This window comes from Topomyia yanbarensis, chromosome 1 (assembly GCF_030247195.1).
Source record: "Topomyia yanbarensis strain Yona2022 chromosome 1, ASM3024719v1, whole genome shotgun sequence".
Classification (NCBI taxonomy): Eukaryota; Metazoa; Arthropoda; class Insecta; order Diptera; family Culicidae; genus Topomyia; species Topomyia yanbarensis.
This window is the reverse complement of record NC_080670.1, coordinates 191627541-191647490: the sequence shown is the minus strand read 5'-3', so window position 1 is coordinate 191647490 and position 19950 is coordinate 191627541. Positions and strand designations below refer to the sequence as shown.

Here is a 19950-nt window from a genome sequence, read left to right as displayed (position 1 = left end):
AAAAGATAGCGGATAGGAAACGAAACACGGAAGCGTTCTGCTGATGAAAGTTATTCATGTTTATGTAAATATATCGCTGCATTTCGCTTCGCTCAAAAATGCTAAGCGGCGGCGACCGGACTCCCGGGTGTCCCACAAACGACAAATGCGGTTTAGTTTTATGCACAGAACCGAACAGTCTTCGTTTTGTCATTTAAAATTTGTTTCTTTGATTTCAAAGTACTTTGTGGGAGGAAAAAGTTTTGTCTAAAACCGGAACAAGAAAATCTTAAATGGACTTTTAATATTTCGACGCTTTGATTTGCATAGTGTCTCCTCCCCCCCAACTAAAAAGCTTTTATCAAAAGGTTGTTAGTTAAAAAAAACTTGCCTGCGATTCATATCCGCCTTGCCGATCGTTGATCAGACTCGGTGTCGAGGGCAAAGAATTATCACAGATGCTGGACATTTTACGTTTTTTCTTACTGTCTACTGTCATTTCCCGGTCGTCCGTTGAGGGCGAATAGTCGCGATCGTCGCCACCACAACCACCACCACCACCGCCGAGCGGCGTCAGCAGATCGGCACTGGCACTGCGCTGCTGTTCGCGCACCTGATGTTCCCGTTCCCGTTGCAGTTCCCGCTGTACCTCCCGCCGTTCCCGTTCCCGCAGCTCTTCCCGCTCGCGTAGTTCCTTTTCCCGCAGCGTGGCGTGGTGGAGAGTATTGTTGTTGTTGTTATTATTATTGTTGTTGTTATTACTGCTGATGGTGTTGTTGTTGTTGTTGGTGACACTGGCTGGAGGTACAGAGTCGCGGCCATCGCGAGAATCGCCTCGCGTTCGCTCCGCTCTACTTTTGTCGGACTCGGACGGATACCGGTCGGCGCTGCTCTCGGTGAGGCCCCGTACCTACAATTGAAAGTCACAAAAAATTAAGACTCGCGGTGGTCAAGCGCGAATGCAACCTACCTTTAAACTTTCCGCCGTTTTGAGAAAGTTCTGCAGGTTGTGCTGGCCAACATTCACCTCGCCCTGGTACATGAAGTCGAGCAGGGCGCGCATTTCACTGACCTCCACGTCGCGCAGATAGATGATGGGATGCGGGTGTTTGTTCTCGACGAAGATCTGCTCAAAGTACGGACTGCACGCCGACAGTATCGCCTGGTGTGCCTGGAATGAATAAGGGGAATGGGGCGGTTGGTTAGTCTAGTGAGTTCTATTATAACAGATTTCGAAAATATCGCTGAGATCGAACCGGAATTAGAGCTAGTAGAATAGCAGTACCTAGTATGTTTTGCCAATTTTAGATAAAATGCTGGTCAGCACAAAAAAATTCTACTCGACCGTTTCCATGGAATATGTAAAAACTAACTCCTTCCAGATATCACGCGTATGATCCTAATCATACCGTTTCTTCAAAATGCGCTAAGCGACTTCCGGTCGACCAATCTGCTACATGAATGTTCTCGATTTTTGAACGATGTTTTACATGAAAAAATATATGTTTGCGCTATATGATTGGGAATATGTAGAACAATTTCGTAACTAAAAACGTAAAATGTACAATTATTGCAAATAACGGAAATAATGGATTTTGTGAAAGTAATAATTATCTACGCCATGATTGGTCCGTACAATTCGACCAAGCGAGCGAGCGTTGTTTCGTCTTTTGTAGTCTTTTTCTCGGCTACGCTCAAAAGTGCGTGGGAATATGCAAACAACCACACGGTTTTAGAAACGTATACCTAATGCACACAAAAACATACAAATGCTCGAGTCTTTCGCGATCATCCACGGATACTATGCTATATTTCACCCTAAGGAGAAAGATAGGGTAAACACCAAAATTTCTCACCAGGGCGAAAATTTTTGGTTAATCCAATCTTTGTGCGTGGAGGACACAAATCCTAACCTATTAGTCATGGGTGCGTTTCGACTTCGTCTTATCAGAAACCGACAGTAACTTTTTGTCGGAAGTTTTAGGGATTTAGCGTCAAGCCGGCGTAATCTATTCCGACAAAAAGTTAGTGACGGTTTCTGATGAGGCGAAGTCGAAGCGCCTATGACTAATAAATCCACGGATAGCTACCAAGAACTCTCAATCAAACAATCGACGAGACCTGGCGATTAAGTCAACGTGCCAGTACTTACGAATTTAAAAACCCGATCCCAAGCGCCAACATACAACCGCCCGCTCTCGCGCGATCATGAATCGTACTGGACCGGGAGCTCCCACTGTAAAATACGGAACTTATATAATCTTTTTATGAGAATCGACTGTTTTCATTTTTAGGTTTTTAGTTTGGCTATCCAGTCTTGAAATTTGAAAAAAACACGTTATTTTGTCTTTATCCGACGTTTTGGTCCGTTCGTGACCTTTTTCAAGGATTCAGCAATTTTATTTTGTTCGTTAGTATGCTTTAATTCTTCGCTTGATTCTAGACCAAGCTGGTCATGCTAGTTCACTAATCTCATCTCCGTCACCTCACTCCTGCTGCGGCGCAGTACATGCGCTTCTCTCTTCGTTGACCAGTTGGATGCCAACGTAAATCCAGCGATTACGGTTGGAGGGTGGCATCCGGTTTACTGGTACCTCGACGACCCTAAATTGGTGGTTTGTCACGATCGATTCTACACGGACTACTCCTCGATGGTGGAGCTAGCCTACCTCGGTGGAGAGTTTCTCGACGAAAAAATTTCTCTCGAAGCCATTAACGAACGCCTGTTCGGTAGAGTGTCGATGGAGAGTTACCCGGTAGTAAAAGATCTTCTGAAACCTATGCTACCCAGGCTGATACCGAAATCGAGCCTGCGATTCTGGGTGGCGGGTGACTTCCAGTTCATATGCGCTACTGGTGCTACTTCCCGACCCACTCGAACTAGTCCCCGGCGGTGGACCTAGCCCACCCCGACGGAGAAGTTTTCCTGCGTCGAAAGTTCTTTCGAAACCGCTTTACTGGTCGGTCAGCTGCCGACGTCAGTTCTACGATTCCGGATGGAGAATGACTTCCGGTTTTTAAGTGCCCAGACGAGTGCTGACGGTCCGTGATGCTCAGCCTAGTCCCCGGCGGTGGTTCAAGCCTACTCCAATCGTGCCCGATGGCCTCCTTTATCTTTCTTCAGTAGGCTGACCCGTCGAGTGGTAGGTCCGACGATTCCGGATGAGAGGTCACTTCCTGTTCATTGGTGCTTCGAAGACACAAAGCACACTCTCCCACCGAAATTTTCGCGTTCTCTGCTGCCTTTCGGCTGCTTATCAAAAATTCCTCGATGTTGTGATGAGCTAAGGCTAGCTTCTTCTCGAGCATCCAGTCTATCGTCTCCGTGGCGTGTACTTCTACTTCCTATAGTGATTCACCGATCACTAAAAGCACCAGGTCGTCCGCAAAACTAATAATCTTCACGCCCCTGGACAGGCACAACTTCAACTGTCCGTTATGCATAGACTTTCAAAGGGTCGGACCGAGTTTCGGTTTCGCAGATCAGTGTCCGGTTCTGACAGTAGCTCCTTAGAATCCTACAGATGCACTCGGGAACTCTCAATCTGTGCAGTGAATCGGCGTTTGCAGCCCAACTAGCACTGTTGAAGGCACTCCGCAGTAACGGTTTCGTCTTCCCCCGAACTGCATATTGGATAGGCCATCCTCTACCTCCGTTTATGCTTTTTTAAGGATTGCTCTTTCACGCACTTTACCGACTGTATCCAACAGACATATCGGCCTGAATGCTGAAGGATCTCCAGGGACTTGTCTGGCTTTGGCAACAACAGCTTTTATCGCTTCCAGATGTTGGGGAATACCATCGTCGATATACTGTTTCAGCTAGCAGTAGTCCCTATACGATGAAGAATCGCGTCTACATTCCTGTTCGCAATGTTGAGATCGATGGAGTAGTCAGCGATACGAGTATAACTACCGATGAACAGTTGAAGGGCGGGATTTTCTACTTTAAAAACGCCGACCATCGATCAGTTAAGACAAGGGAGCGCAAACAATTCCACTCAATGTCAATACTAGGTATATCCATTACAGTACTTTCGTCGGATCTATCTACGTCGGTCTTTGCTGGCGTGGAAAGGGCTCGGCTGTTTGTACCGTAGTTTATGAATTGTTCTAATTGCAAACAGCTAGGATATACCGGCACCTACTCTACTAAAATACAACGGTGTGACAAATGCTTGCAGGAAGATCGCTGAGAAGTGTGTATTACTGTGCACAATGGTCGGAAACGTCAAAAACGTGAACTCAATTCGCTAGAGGCCAAGTCATCGAATATATTCACAAGGTGTATCTAGAGGAATTGTTCCTATGACTATTCTCCACAATCTGACAAAAATTAAAATTAAGCATGGCTTACCATGATCGATCTCAAAACATAACTAATACCCTTACGATAACAGGCGATACACTAAAGGAAGTGGAAATGTTGACAACAGACACTAAGATACCACTGAAAACTGGTTGGTCGATATCAAGTTGCAGTCGGCTCACCAGGAGACGGATGCAGTGCTGGTCAGATACCGTAAAAAATCCAGCACTAGGTTCAATCGAAACGAGCGCTGAAGAACCTCTGGATGTGGTTGAAATCGGTTAAACTTCAACAGTCCCGTCGACTATATGTGTGTGTGTGTGTGTGAGAAAGTGGAGAAGACAACTAACGCAGTGGCATTGATCATGCCGAATATGAAGTATGGCGTGCCGAAACTTTTCAGGAACGATTACCGTGTGTACGAGCCCGCGCACGAAGTAGAGATTAATGGTGTGGTTACTGTTGTTGCAAGAATATGCTGAAGAACGGGGTTGACTATTTGAAGGACCATTTGAAAGATGCCGCTGGGCCACACAACGTTGAAAATCTCGAAAACTGCCATCTTCACGGGTAAAGGGAGTCGTTGAAGAAGAGGAGGCGGCGTTGAGACATTTCGTGGGGGTTGAGTCAAAGCTAAACCATCTTCGGAGGATGATCCTAATGGGGATCATTCTAATCATTCGTGCGGCAACACGACAACACCCGCTGTGGCTCTAGAATCACTTCTGAAGATAAATGTCGAATACTGCTAGTCAACCTTGTCGAATGCCCGGAGACTGCATATAAACACCGGTAGAGAAAGTGATTATTTGTTTGCGGCCGTCCCAGTGGACTGACCGTATTAATTAAATTAATTTGAACAGAGAGATTTGTCATTATAGTTGAATGTTTTTATTCAACCTTGTCGAATGTCCTTTTCGGGATAGATAGCATGTCAACATCGGGAGAGAAGACGATTTTTAGGATGCGGCCGTCTCCGTAGACTGATTGAATTACTTAGATTATGTAGCTATCAGTTAGGAATGTTTCAGAGGAACTGTGATCTTTGGGAAAGCTTTGCGCTATAGAGCTTTCGTATAGTTCGTAGAAACCACCTGAAGTTTGCAGTTTACTGATCTTTCCCAAACTTCTTCGAAGCCTACCTGAACCAACCTAAAATTCGTGTCCAGGTATAACAATTAGCATAGCTATATGAATGTGGTGGAATTCCCATCCTTGTATTGAAGAGAACCGATGTATAGTAAGTCCTACCGATTTTGGGCTTTTCTACCAATTAACAGATGCCCAGGGGAAGTATATTTTAAATTAGATTCATTTTATCACTCACTAACACAACCAATTCCTTATACACTATATTAATCTCATATACACTTACAATCTCTTCCATTCCAAACCTACAAACGCTCGTGGCCTTCACGATAACACAAGTGCGAACATGTAATTACACCCACTTACGCCCGAAATCTTGTCAACATTAAAACACCCCAGTTATTTGAGGAGAGGGGGGTATTTAAATTTTTGTACATTATAATGTATCATTTCAATAACAATTTTTTTCTGCAAAAATATCGACAAGCGACTCGGTGACGAAGCTTTTTGCAGAAATTCTGTGTAAAAAAGATGATTTGCAGTGTTAGCTGCCATTCAAAAACTACATAACCGATTTATTTAAAACTTTGCATACACATTCTAACCCTACGTTGAGTTTCAACGAGGTAATTTTTCAATTAAGGGTGGTTTTTTACCCATTTCAAATAAGCATTTCGGTCTCAAGCATTAATCCACCGCTTGCGCAATCAACAATCGGTCAGGTTCTGAAGTTTCTACTCCCAGTCCTAGCAGCCTAGACCTAAGCCTTCAGTTAGACGAATAAAAATAAAAAACGCTCTTATTCACTAGATAACACGTTCCATGGCGACATGACCAGGATCTGATAATTAAGCGTCAGATTCACGATCCGCGCGATCATTCAAGAATACACGCAAATATTCGGAGGGCCACACGGTTATAAAATCGAATTTATGCCCCCGAAGTTACATACACGTTAGCGCCAGCGACAAACACGCTAACATACAAACGCTCGAGCCCTTCGTGATCATCCACGCGCACCTACGCCCGCGATTCCGCAAACAAGAAAACGCCACGATAACTAAGTAAGCGTTTCAGCACTTACAAATTTACAAACGTATGACGTACGTACGTATGACGGATCCCTTCGAAATCACCCTGGGTTGTACTGAATAATAAACCTCATATTCATGAAACTGTTTGTGTTTTCTTAAAACCAGTTGGGTTACAGTAGTTGTTCCCTGGACATGTGTAGCTTTTGTTGTGATACTTGTTCATGATTTGGGAATACACAGTCGACAGTCAAACGTTGTTCATGATTTCAAGAGCTTATTCGCGATTCTTGTGAATTCTCATGACGTTAGCGGGATTAAAGTTCATGATTTCAAGATCTTAGTCGCGATGTTCGTAGTTTCTATTGACGTTATCGTGATATTTTAGTCATGAGTAGAGTGATTTATGTATCATGATTTCAGGATATTAGTCACTATTTTAGATATTTTTGTCACAAGTTTTGTGATTTGTGTTCATGATTCCAGGATCTTGGTCACGATTTTCGTAATTTCTGTTCATGTTATCATGATATTTTATTTTAGAGCTTACTTTAAAGAATAATGTTACGAATGTTCATGATATCAGCAGATTTATCATGGTAATCGTAAACTCTCATCGCCTTATCATAATCTATTATTTTTTGGTTACCGTGGAGTGAGGTATCTTTGATCACCGGGGTAAGTTTTATCAGTAACGTACGATAAGATGATTCCCTCTAACAAAATCATCAAAACAAAATACAAACCATATTCTAAACGTGTCCAGTATCTATCGGTAACGATTATTTTGTCATTCGATGCACTTTCTATGCGTCGATGCCAAATGACTTTAAAATGCATTTATTCAAACATTTCATTGTATATTAATGAAATCAATCAACTTTAACTGAACTGATCACTTTTTTAGAAACCGTAAATATTTTTGTGTAATAATTTATCTAAAAAATACGACATTTTTACTGCTATTTTCCAGAAAAAGTTCGATAAAAGTCGGCCGCATCCTTCCAGGTAATTTTGTTTTCTTGCAAGGCGACACAATCTCAGGCCATAAAATCGCCTGCAGATATGCAATTTACACAACATTTGGAGCGTTACGTCATATTTGGATACACATATTTTGCTGATCAAGAAAACCACGAATAAAAATCTACAACAAATTTATTTCATTTTTATAGTAAAACGAAATAAATTACCAAACAATTTGGACGATTTTCAATCTATGGCTACCAGTACTTGTTTTAAAAATGCGAATTTGAAGAAAGTTATTCGAAAAACTAGAAAAATTGTTCAATATTCCCCCGTTTTACGGTACTAACGGTTTTTTTACTCGGAATAACGTGAAATACGAATTCTGTCCGGACATCACAATGAACTTTATCAAATGAATAACGATGTTCGAGATCTTAATAGTTTCTCTTATATCTACTGCTCGTACCTATTACTGGTCGCTAGCAGATGGGTATTTTGAGTAAAAGTGCATCGAAAATGCAAATTCGATTTTGAAATTTACCTTTACTTCCCCCTTTGAACAAAAATCGTCAAAAAAGTCAATATTCGTCAAAAAAAAAAAAATTTCGACATAACATCAAATTTTGACGCTTTACGCATTTTGAAGTCATTTGGCATCTAATACCAGCCCGATTTTGATATTTTCCCCCTTTGAACAAAGAAAGTCCAAAAAACAACTTTCGTTAAAAAAATTTTTGCTCGAGATTCCATCAAATCTCCACGTTTCATGCATTTTAAAGTCATTTGGCATCGAAAATGCAAATTCGATTTTGAAATTTTCCTTTACTCCCCCCTTGGAACAAAAAAAAAGTAAATTTTCGTCAAAAAACTTTTTTTGAGATATCATCAAATTTTGACGCTTTATGCATTTTGAAGTCATTTGGCATTAATGATACCAGCTCGATTTTGAAATTTTCCCCCCTTTGAACAAAAAAAGTCCAAAAAAGAACTTTCGTTAAAAAAAAATTTTCTCGAGATTCCATCAAATCTCGACGTTTTATGCATTTTAAAGTCATTTGGCATCGAAAATGCAGATTCGATTTTGTAATTTTCCTTTACTCCCCCCTTTGAACAAAAATCGTCAAAAAAGTCAATTTTCGTCAAAAAAATTTTTTCGAGATAACAACAAATTTTGACGCTTTATGCATTTTGAAGTCATTTGGCATCAATAATACCGGCTCGATTTTGAAATTTTCCCCCTTTTGAACAAAAAAAGTCCAAAAAAAAACTTTCGTTAAAAAATTTTTTGCTCGGGATTCCATCAAATCTCGACGTTTCATGCATTTTAAAGTCATTTGGCATCGAAAATGCAAATTCGATTTTGAAATTTTCCTTTACTCCCCCCTTTGAACAAAAATCGTCAAAAAAAGTCAATTTTCGTCAAAAAAATTTTTGTGAGATAACATCAAATTTTGACGCTTTATGCATTTTGAAGTCATTTGGCATCAAAAATACCAGCTCGATTTTGAAATTTTCCCCCCTTTGAACAAAAAAAGTCCAAAACAGAACTTTCGTTAAAAAAAATTTTTCTCGAGGTTCCATCAAATCTCGACGTTTCATGCATTTTAAAGTCATTTGGCATCGAAAATGCAAATTCGATTTTGAAATTTTCCTTTACTCCCCCCTTTGAACAAAAATCGTCAAAAAAAAGTCAATTTTCGTCAAAAATTTTTTTGTGAGATTGCATCAAATTTTGACGCTTTATGCATTTTGAAGTCATTTAGCATCAATAATACCACCTTGATTCTGAAATTTTCCCCCTTTTGAACCAAAAAAGTCCAAAAAAGAACTTTCGTTAAAAAAAAAATGTTTCTCGATATTCCATCAAATCTCGACGTTTCATGCATTTTGAAGTCATTTGGCATCGAAAATGCAAATTCGATTTTGACATTTTCTTTTACTCCCCCCTTTGAACCAAAATCGTCAAAAAAGTCAATTTTCGTCAAAAAAATTTTTGTGAGATAACATCAAATTTTGACGCTTTATGCATTTTGAAGTCATTTGGCATCAAAAATACCAGCTCGATTTTGAAATTTTCCCCCCTTTGAACAAAAAAAGTCCAAAACAGAACTTTCGTTAAAAAAAATTTTTCTCGAGGTTCCATCAAATCTCGACGTTTCATGCATTTTAAAGTCATTTGGCATCGAAAATGCAAATTCGATTTTGAAATTTTCCTTTACTCCCCCCTTTGAACAAAAATCGTCAAAAAAAAGTCAATTTTCGTCAAAAAAATTTTTGTGAGATTGCATCAAATTTTGACGCTTTATGCATTTTGAAGTCATTTGGCATCAATAATACCACCTCGATTTTGAAATTTTCCCCCCTTTGAACAAAAAAGTCCAAAAAAGAACTTTCGTTAAAAATTTTTTTGCTCGGATTCCATCAAATCTCGACGTTTCACGCATTTTAAAGTCATTTGGCATCGAAAATGCAAATTCGATTTTGAAATTTTCCTTTGAACAAAAATCGTCAAAAAAGTCAATTTTCGTCAAACATTTTTTTTCGAGATAACATCAAATTTTGAAGCTTTATGCATTTTGAAGTCATTTGGCATCAATCGATTTTGAAATTTTTCCCATTTTGAACAAAAAAAGTCCAAAAAAAAGAAATTTCGTTAAAAAAAAATTTTCTCGATATTCCATCAAATCTCGACGTTTCACGCATTTTAAAGTCATTTGGCATCGAAAATGCAAATTCGATTTTGAAAGTTTCCTTTGAACAAAAATCGTCAAAAAAAGTCAATTTTCGTCAAAAATTTTTTTTCGAGATAACATCAAATTTTGAAGCTTTATGCATTTTGAAGTCATTTGGCATTAATAATACCAGCTCGATTTTGAAATTTTCGCCCTTTTGAACAAAAAAAAAAGTCCAAGTGCATGGAACAAAAATGATTCCACGAATAACACTCCAAATTTTGTGAAAGTGGTCATGTAAAAATTTCATTAACATGTCGCATGAAATTGTAAATGATTAGGGATATCTTCTAAATATCACAAGCACGCAAATGGATAGATCGTAAATCATGAACCAGTTGACGAATACATGATTTCGTTAACTATTTCACGAGCACGGCTATTGGATCGTGACTAATGAATTAGCTCCGGAAGATTGAATGGATTCATGAAAAAAATTCCAATTTTGGTGAAATAGTTCACGAAAAAATAGCCAGAATATTTTGATGCTGTGAACTAATGTTCCTATATCTATGAAAAAAATCAAGAGTTAACCTTTGATTTTATGAATAATGTTCATAAAGTTGTGAGCTAGTTCGCGTACTTAGAATCAAATAAGAAATAACTTGGCGGAAACCGTGACTGAAGTTCAAAAAATAAAAACAAATTTTTTGCACTAATGAAAGCGTTATGCGGGCGTTACTGAAGAGAAATGGAACATAATTATAAAAGACATGATTTTTGTTCATGGTCCTGTTTTCGTGACGTAAAAACGTGATTGTTCCAGAATTCATGGCACCTTTATTCACGATTTTTGGAACCATTTTTTTCCGTGTGCACCTATCCTGTCGCTTGTGACAGTGAAGCACGATTTAACAATCGCTAAATTAAAAAATGGGAACCTTCGCTCACTGGAGCAACAGGTCATTGAAAAAGACAATCCTGTTCTTCAGTAGATCTACGCATGCCAAGTTTGAATCGATAACAACACCATCGATCTCAACTTTGTGAGCCGGCATGTAAACGTGTTAGATCTGCATGAAAGTCTTGTCGCCAGTAACGTCATTTGATTTCTTTAGACAAAATATCTGTACTTTTGAGAGATCTGGCACAGCTGAATATATCTGCGTTTCGCGGAATACTAGACTACTTCGCGGACTATCTTTGATCCGAAAGAAGATTGGATAAGGACGAACCCAGTTCAATGTGTTTGATTTCAAATGGAAGCTCGGAGCTACGATTTTTTTTCGACATCTATTATAGGATTATTTGGGTCAATTCAGGAGTGAAAAGTGAAGAATAGGAAGGACGAGACATAAATCATTGGGGATATAATTTGAAAGACAAGTCTGAACTTTACAGTAAAGTAATAAGGTGGTCATCTATCTTCACACGATATATGGCTGGATGCAACCTATTTTATTGAAAACTGGAACGAAGAATTTGTGAAAAACTTATTCAGCAATAGATCACAAAAGCTTTTATTTCAATTGGAAAATCTCAGTACAAAAATTAAAAGAACCAGAGAGGCAACTTAGTCAAAACAATTTTTACGAGAAGATATAAGATTCGTTGTTTCATGCATTTCTAAGACATTTGGCATAGAAAATAAATTAAAAGCTGTTTTTTTGTTCCATAAAGGCTATCCTAAAAAAGAATCAGGGTGGCAGTAGATCTCGACGTTTCACTACATCCTAAGCCATTTAGCATCAAAAATTCGAATGCAATTTTTGAATACTCACGGATAAAAATTAGCAAAAAAGATGGGTGGGTAATAGCTGTGTATCAGTAGCGACTAGCTTAAATGGCACGTTCCCTACGTGCCTTGCCGTGATTTGTCTTTTCACTAAATTTCAGACCCACTGGGAAATTTTATTCTGCATCTTCTCCTGCTTGAAGCAAAAATATATAATATTGGGGGGGGGGGGTTGTCTTTCGGCTAAATAATTTGATCGTGCGGGGGAGGGGTGTGAAGGGGATGAATAGCCCAAAACCAAACCACCCCCCAGCCTATCTTGGTATACCCACTAGGTGAAGGTGATTGGGATGAGAGAGGGGTTGGTGGATGAGTTGGGGGCTTGTTGAGAGTGGGGGAATTTGATGAGAGGGGACTTTATTGGGTGGGATTAGGGAAGGGTAGTGTGTAATGTAAGGGGGAAGGGTAACTGCTCACCGCATACCCCTAGCTACGCCCCTGTTAAAATACAGAAAACCTATATTAGTCAAAAAGATTATATGGGAATTTGCTGTGTGGCCGCACTCTTCAACCCGTAACTCCGGAACCGGAAGTCCAATCAATAAAAAAATTCAATAGCAGCCGATGGGAAGGTCGATGGTAGGAAGGACGACCACTTTGTTTTTAATATGAAAAGATGGCTTTTTGGTCACAGGTTTCATACAACAATATCTATATTTCGTCTAATACCAACGTTTCGAAGGTCTACGCCTTCATCTTCAGGGCAAAAACGGTAACAGTATTAATAACTTGACTAAGATAATACTGTTACCGTTTTGGCCCTGAAAATGAAGGCGTAGACCTTCGAAACGTTGGTATTAGATGAAATATAGATATTGTCGTATGAAACTCGTGACCAAAAAGCCGATGGGAAGGTTGTACCTTTCATTTGACTAAGCTTGTGAAAATCGGTCCAGCTATCTATGAGAAACAGAGGTTACATTTTTTCCATACACACACACGCAAACTGACATGCCTGACCGATGGCTACTTCCCGAATAGATGGAAAATCCAGAAGCTGGTGTTGTAGCCACAAGCAGGGAAATATGCATGCTGGATACTCTCGGAAAGCTCCTGGAAAGGGTCATCTTTAACAGGCAGACGACATACGCTGAAAGTGAGAACGGACTATCGCAGAGGCAGTTCGAGTTCCGGAAAGGGATATCGACGGTGGACGCCATCCGCACAGCCATCGCGAGCGCGGAGAAGGCATTGAAGCAAAAGGGAAGGGGTAATCGCTACTGCGCCGTGCTGACGATAGAAGTGAAGAACGCGTTCAACAGTGCTAGCTGGGAGGCGATGGCCGTAGCGCTGCGCAGTATGCGGGCTCCGGAGTATCTGTGCAAGGTTCTGAAAAGTTACTTCCAGAACCGAGTGCTGGTCTACGAAACGAACATGGGGCAGAGGTCGATTAGGGTTACGCCGGGAGTACCTCAGGGCTCCATACTCGGCCCAACGCTCTGAAATATAATGTACAACTGGTTAACACTGGAACTGCTCAGGGGAGCGGAGAACGTTGGCTTTGCAGATTATGTTGTCCTGACGATAACCTGGATGGTCAAGTAGCAGCGGGCTCACCACAAGACCAAGGCAGTGCTGGTCAGTGAAACTGTGAAAAAATTCTGTGTGTCGAGATCAGCGCCGGGTGATGGTCGACGATCGGTTAAATTACAACAGGCATGTCGACTATGCATGTGACAAGGCGCATTGGCAAGGTCATGCCGAATCACGGATGAGCAAGAGGCAACACGAGACGTCTCCTGGTAGGTTGCTCATCCCCAATATTGAGGTATGGCGTATTGGCCTAGGCTGCTGCGCTCAACTCAAAGCGGAACTGGACGAAGTTGACAAGCACATTACGCCTAATGGCTGCTCATGTCGCGAGTGCATACAGAACGATATCGTCGGAGGCGGTATGCATAATTGTCGGGATGATTCGCATCTGCATCACTCTGCAAGGACACTGGTCCGAGCGGACTCGACGGCCACGTGGCAGAACGCGAAGAAAGAGAGGTGGACCCACCGACTGATTCCAAATGTGTCTGCTTGGATACAGCTTCTATTTGACACAGTTTTTGTCCGGGAATACATGCTTCGGGAAGTACCTACATCGGTTTGGCTTCCTCACCCCTTTGTGTGAACGTGCAACAGACACCGGAACACGTGGACTTCGAATACCCTACGTTGGAAGAAGTCCGAAGGGGTATGCCTGATATAATAGTGGACAATATCGTTGAAGAGATGTGCCGCGACGAGCATATCTGGGACGCTGTCAACAGAGTGGTTACGAGTATACTCTCCGAGCTGCAGAGGAAGTGGCCAAGGGACCAAAAGTAGCGCCATTGGCTAGAACAAATCGGGTTTCGGGAGAAATTCCGCCGCCGGGGAACTTTCCGACGATGTAGACCGGGTCCACCGCCGGGGATCAGTTGAGTAGTACGCGACGTAGCACCGGGTTCGGGTCGGCAGGCTTCACTGGAATCGCCGGGCCGACCTCGACACTCTACCGGGTAGCTCGTCAATAGGCTAGTTCACCACCGGGGACCGTGTAGACCGTGTCGAATAGCTGGCAGTTGGTCATTGGGGCGCCAATGAACCGGAACCGTTGAGTAGGCTAGGTCCATCGCCTAGACTGGGGACTAGAGCGAGTAGACGAAGCGGGGAGCTAAATGGCGCACATCGGTATCGAGAGCAATCTACCGCCGGGAAATTCACAATAAGGAAGATTCAACGGTAGTTTGTGCTGGTGTTTCGTTCATAGCTCACAGAGTGAGTTACCTCTATCGGTTGTCATTGGAGATGGCCAGCAACCCACACTACTTCTACGCCAGGAATAGCTCAAGGAAGCTATTTAAGATCGTAAATGTTTTGTCGAATTTGACTCGTGGGTTATTATCAAAATTATAAAGTCATTTAATAGTTACTGGAACGCAAACCCTTTTCAACAGAAACTTACCTTGACAATTCCTTTATCGCAGGCGAGCGTGACATCACACAGTTTCTCATCTTGCAGCAGGGTTGTGAGCACGGTTGTCAGGTTCGACTGATGGTTGTTCCAGCGTAGACAGTACTGCTGGTCCATTGTTCCTGTGTCAGTACTGTTCCTGCAAATGGCCAGAGAGAGAAAAACGATGGAAAAGGTTAGTTTTTTTGCGATTTGATTACATGTATTCTATAAAACATAAAATTAGTCCCAGCGGCTTTTGTGTACGAAACATGCCGGAACTCTTCTCATTATTTACCACCATTTTGGACAGTCTTGTCATTAGACAGGACAATCATGGATGTATAACCGACGGTTTTCTCGGAACCGTAGGAGTTAATTGCCCATGGTTTTCAACTTCGTCCGAGGCAAAAGACTAAAGTAGAAAAAAATGTCTGGTACTGGTCCGAGATGAGGTCCAAAATTCGGGGAAATGTACGTTAGGGAGTAAATAAGTTAAATATACCTTCTCGGCCACGACACGTCGTCTGTCTTTTTAGCACCACACACCCAAAGGCAACCGGAAACTTTCGTTACAGAAGATTGTGGTGTACGGTGACTTGTTGGATGGGGGGCTGACAAGGAGACCAAAAGAATGCTCGAATTTGGCTGAGATGGCACAAAATCAGAGTCAAAAGGAGGAGTTCTGCAAGCATCCTGTATGTCAGGTCGATGATGATTGTTTGCATATCACACTCTTCATTCTCTCTCTTCCGAAGTTGTTTGTGTAAATAGATAGTCTACCATTGTCAAACTGTTCCAAGGCAGACAACTTTATACGATAGTTTTTTTTGTCGCCCACAAAAGATTTTAAGTAAATAAACATAAATTTTGGTAGTTATTCAGATGGCAGTACGAACTGACTGCAAAGATGATCCTCTTGAGCCGGAAACAAACAGCTTGTCACTTCTTTGGTAGACTGGCTTCCAAACGAATGAAGGATAGGTTAGTCACTTGTCCTGAAAGAATTTGATTGTTTGTAACTTGGATAAAACCTTCAAAAATTTTGAAATATTTTTTTCACTAATTTCGGCACTTGCCAATTTGTCCCTCAGCCGACGATCAATGCCCCAGTCGTGTCACACACACCCGACGTGACCCGACGACGGCGATGTCCTCTCACTTTTGGCCTCAAAAACAAATCCACGTCGGTCGTCCGGTCCATGGATAGCTCTATTATCTAATAAAGTTCAATGTAATATACAAAAGACAATTTTGTTCGCCTGCAGCAGCAGCAGCAGCAGCAACAGTGTTGTCATCATCATCATCATTCGCCTTTTGGACTTTCGGACTGTCGTCGTTCTTCCACCACTCACTCACTCACTGAGGGGAAAGAAAAACTCGGCACCGAACCGTGCCGGCCGGTCAACCATCGTGCAAACAATTTTCGGCTTGAGGCGGTTCCGCCGCCATTCGTCTAGAAGCACGCATAAATTTCGCGAATTTAGCGACTCGGTTTCATCCTCCGCAACCGCAACGCGCTCAAATCTTCACAACTGGCGGATTAGTTTAGAGACGACAGGTCCATCAAAATATGGCCCGTGTGTGTTTGTTGTTTATTGTTGATGATTTGCGCTGTTCGTGTCGCGTCGTTTGTCGATCGGCGGTTTCCTCCTTAACGCAGTGACCTTAACCCAAAAATTTCGACTCGTTTCACTTGAACCAGCAGCCGCAGCAAAATTGAGAGTAGAAATGTGTATGTTAGAATCGAAGCAACCCAAAAAAAAAAACCGTTTTGACAGAGACACACTCGTATACCGAGACGACACGACGGGTGGCAATCGAATGTCAAATACGCAAGGGTTGTCGTTTCCGATCCTGAAGTAACCTTGGGCGCCTATTAGTGCGGTTCGCGAACCTACGCACGTGTTCTCCTTCTCCGTCCGTCCGTCCGTCAAGGGAAGTAGGTAGGTTGGTAGGTAGGTAGATAGATGCCTGGATGGTAGCGATTCGACGCACGGGCCAAAAGGAGATACTTTGTATGGCAGGGCACGTACACTGCTGGTCAATAAAATAGGTGTGAGATAAAAATACATGAAATTTTGAGTTTTCTCTAAAAATATTTTTATATTCAAATATTTTATAGTTAGGCACAGTCGTAAATATGAAAAAGAACACTTTTATTTGTAAATTTAATGTTATGCTTTATCGTAACTCTTTCTTCTCCATGAAATCCAAAAAAATACCTGGTCAATGAAATAGGTGTATTGTAATCCATTGCAATAAAATTTTTCAAATCCAATGATTTTAAGACTTCAACATTTTTAACAACTAGTAACCTGTGTAAACTCCCTTATTCAACCAAATTTTATCCATTTGTCTTGGCATTGAGTCATTCAAACGCTGATAAGTTTCCGTTGGTATAGGGTAGCATTCCTTTTAGGCTGCTTCCTACAAACGATCCTTATTTGTGAAATTTCGATCGAATAACTTCTTTTTAAGTACATTCCGTAAATTTTCTACGGGATTGATGACAGGAGATTGGCATGGTCCGAAATTATAGTCACTTTACTATCCCGAAATCATTCCTTTACATACTTCGATGTGTGTTTTGGTCAATATCTTGCAGAAACTGTCATGTAAAGGTACGTTATCTTTGGCATAGGACTGCATGACATCCTTTAGGATGTCCATCCTTTAGCCTTGCATTCGAATCTTGCCATTATAGTGGCGTTGCGAAGAATAGGACCTGCGCAATTCCACGAGAAGCAAGCTCCAAACCTCATTGTTCTCGCCTCCGTGCTTTACCATATTTTGCGTGTGTCGCAGATCAAACTGTTTGCACTTTGGACGTTTAACGTTTCGTTGTGCATCGGAGGAAAACAGGTTTACCTTTCATTCGTCCCTCCGAAGGATATGTCGCCATTTTTTGATTCCTTCTGAACCAGGCCCATTAACGCTGTTGAAAAGCAAATTGCATTTTTCTTCAAAGGCTTTGGCTTCGAAATAGTGGAACTTTCTTAGCAATTCTTTCTGGAAGATTGAATTTGTACGGCCTACAGCGAACTGTTCTCGGACCTACCACTTTTCCAATTTGTGCTGAATTGGTCTTGGATGACGCGAATGGATCAGATTTCGCTAAAATTGCAATACGATGGTCAGCTGCTGTAGATGTCTTCTTAGGTTTTTTTGCGTGTTTCCTTTTTTCAAAGGTTTTAAGGCATTTGTAACGAAGTTTTTGGAACGCCACAGTGTATTCGCGATTTATTTATAAGTCTTATCTTCTTGAACAAAATTTCTTAGCAAAACTCGTTCCACTTGAGTACAGTGAGATGCTCGACCCATTCTATAACAAATCTTTGACTTATTCAACATTTAAGTACATTTATTAACACGCAGAATTCAAACTTCCTCAAATAAAACGTATAATGGAATTATGTAAAATAATAACACGTTAATATATTTCACACACCTATTATATTGACCACACGAAAAAGCCTGCGGTAGTCTTGTTTTGCATCTTGACAAAGATTGCAAATATAATCTGCGCCAACAACCCACTAGTAACTTGACAGATCCCAAGGCTTCTGTGTGCGGCAGGGGTGATTGAGACTGCTGCAACTTGGTATGCGTAATTGAGAGAAAAATAAAATAATCTACCACACACCTATTTTATTGGCCAGCAGTGTAACCGTCGCGAAAATCTTTCAAGTTCATCGTGACTTTTGTTGCGTGCTAAATACTACTGCGGTGCTATACAATGTGCTAACTGGATGCGATGGTCCGGTACGGTTGGGCAGAGAGAGGAATGGTGTGGTGACCGGTGTGGGGCACCATGTCAGGCAAACGAAAAATAAGTAACAACGCGTCTGACGTCAATGCTGTGTGTGCGCGCGCCCAAATGGCGAGAATTACAAAGTGTTCGGTTGATAAGTTACAACCGCACTTCGGGAAGTCATTTGCGGAAAATGTCCGAATAAATGGGTGATTACGATGCAATCGAAATTTACTGACGATTTCGAAGGGGACTTGGGTTGATGCTTTGAATAGGTAATTTGATGGTGTAGTTTTAATTTGATTCCTGATAACGAGTGCCACAAGCGAGCATTTAGAACATTGTATTATGATAAGTCGAGGAATTTGCGTTTCGCGTTCGTCGCATCAGTATTCGGCATTGACTTATCGCCAGACAGACGATAGTCCAAAAATAGAAACAATGTCAAAGTTGGGTTTCGTACAACTAATGCAAAAATGGGTTAAATCCAATTTTCTTCTTAGGTAGAAATATAGCATATTGCTTAGCGTCTATCTGGCGTCCTAAGTTAGTAACAGATACTGATCAAACGAAATCGACACGCAATTTCCGCGAGTTTGTACGCTTCATAAATGAAATGGTTTCAGTTCTAATTTTTCCTTGGGGAATCATATGAATGGCTGGTGTCCAAAAGGGGCCAATTCACAATCTTTTTCCGAATTTTTTTTTTGCCATTTGAAACTGCTTGCAATCCTACGGATAATAATTCTAACTGTTAGTGCTCAAATGAAAGGAAATAGTCCCAGTTATTAGTCTTACTGGTTTTTGTGAACAAATATTACGTAAATCAAAAGTTAAAGCTGGTTTAAAAAAAACAGAGTCATGAAGAGGTCCATTCCAACGCTGTCACTTTCCACCACGTGTTTTGGATTGTTCTGCTAAATGAAACTTTCTGCTTGGTTCATCTAGTTGCTTGGTATCGGCACTGAATTGCGCAGGTGGTGGATCTGAATATAGGCGACTTCCATAAGCCTAAGCTCCAGTTTACCTTCAGAAAACGTTGAACCTTACCAAGATTCGTTCAGATAGAACAAAATTTTAATCGAAGTTTCAGATAAAAAAGACGAATTGGTAGTATCAGGAACATGACCGGAGTGACGTAGAAAACATATTGGGGTTGTTAATTCAACGAAGTTTGTTTTTTAATTAATATTTCCTCGGTAATCGAAAAAAAAAATATCTCCTCGAAAATCTCGGTGGTCATGAAAAGAACAAATTTTGCCAACTTTTCTTATTCACCTAGTTTTGGGTTTTGCTCGGGTTTATACGTTTTGTTTCTAAATTTGGAATGCGTCACTTTAACTAAACAGTCGCTCGTAATCACAATTGAATTGTACATGTCTTAAATGCCCAATTGAACTCGATCCCATCAAATCCATGTAAATACCGT

The 19950-nt window shown here is 41.1% G+C and overlaps 1 protein-coding gene across 15 annotated transcripts in view; it reads right to left on the bottom strand.

Annotated features, from left to right (window-relative positions):
* LOC131685169 (sex determination protein fruitless) overlaps positions 1-19950 on the bottom strand; it is a 624000-nt gene that overhangs the window by 109604 nt on the left and 494446 nt on the right. For 14 of the 15 annotated variants that reach the window (XM_058968683.1, XM_058968704.1, XM_058968721.1 and 11 more), the window contains 3 exons: positions 14780-14927; positions 950-1150; positions 371-889 (listed from right to left, as the gene is read on the bottom strand). In XM_058968683.1, the coding sequence (XP_058824666.1) occupies positions 371-889; positions 950-1150; positions 14780-14927 (868 nt within the window). Of the gene's footprint in view, positions 1-370; positions 890-949; positions 1151-14779; positions 14928-15272; positions 16575-19950 lie in introns of those variants that run through there. The other variant, XM_058968772.1, reaches the window with a different exon arrangement.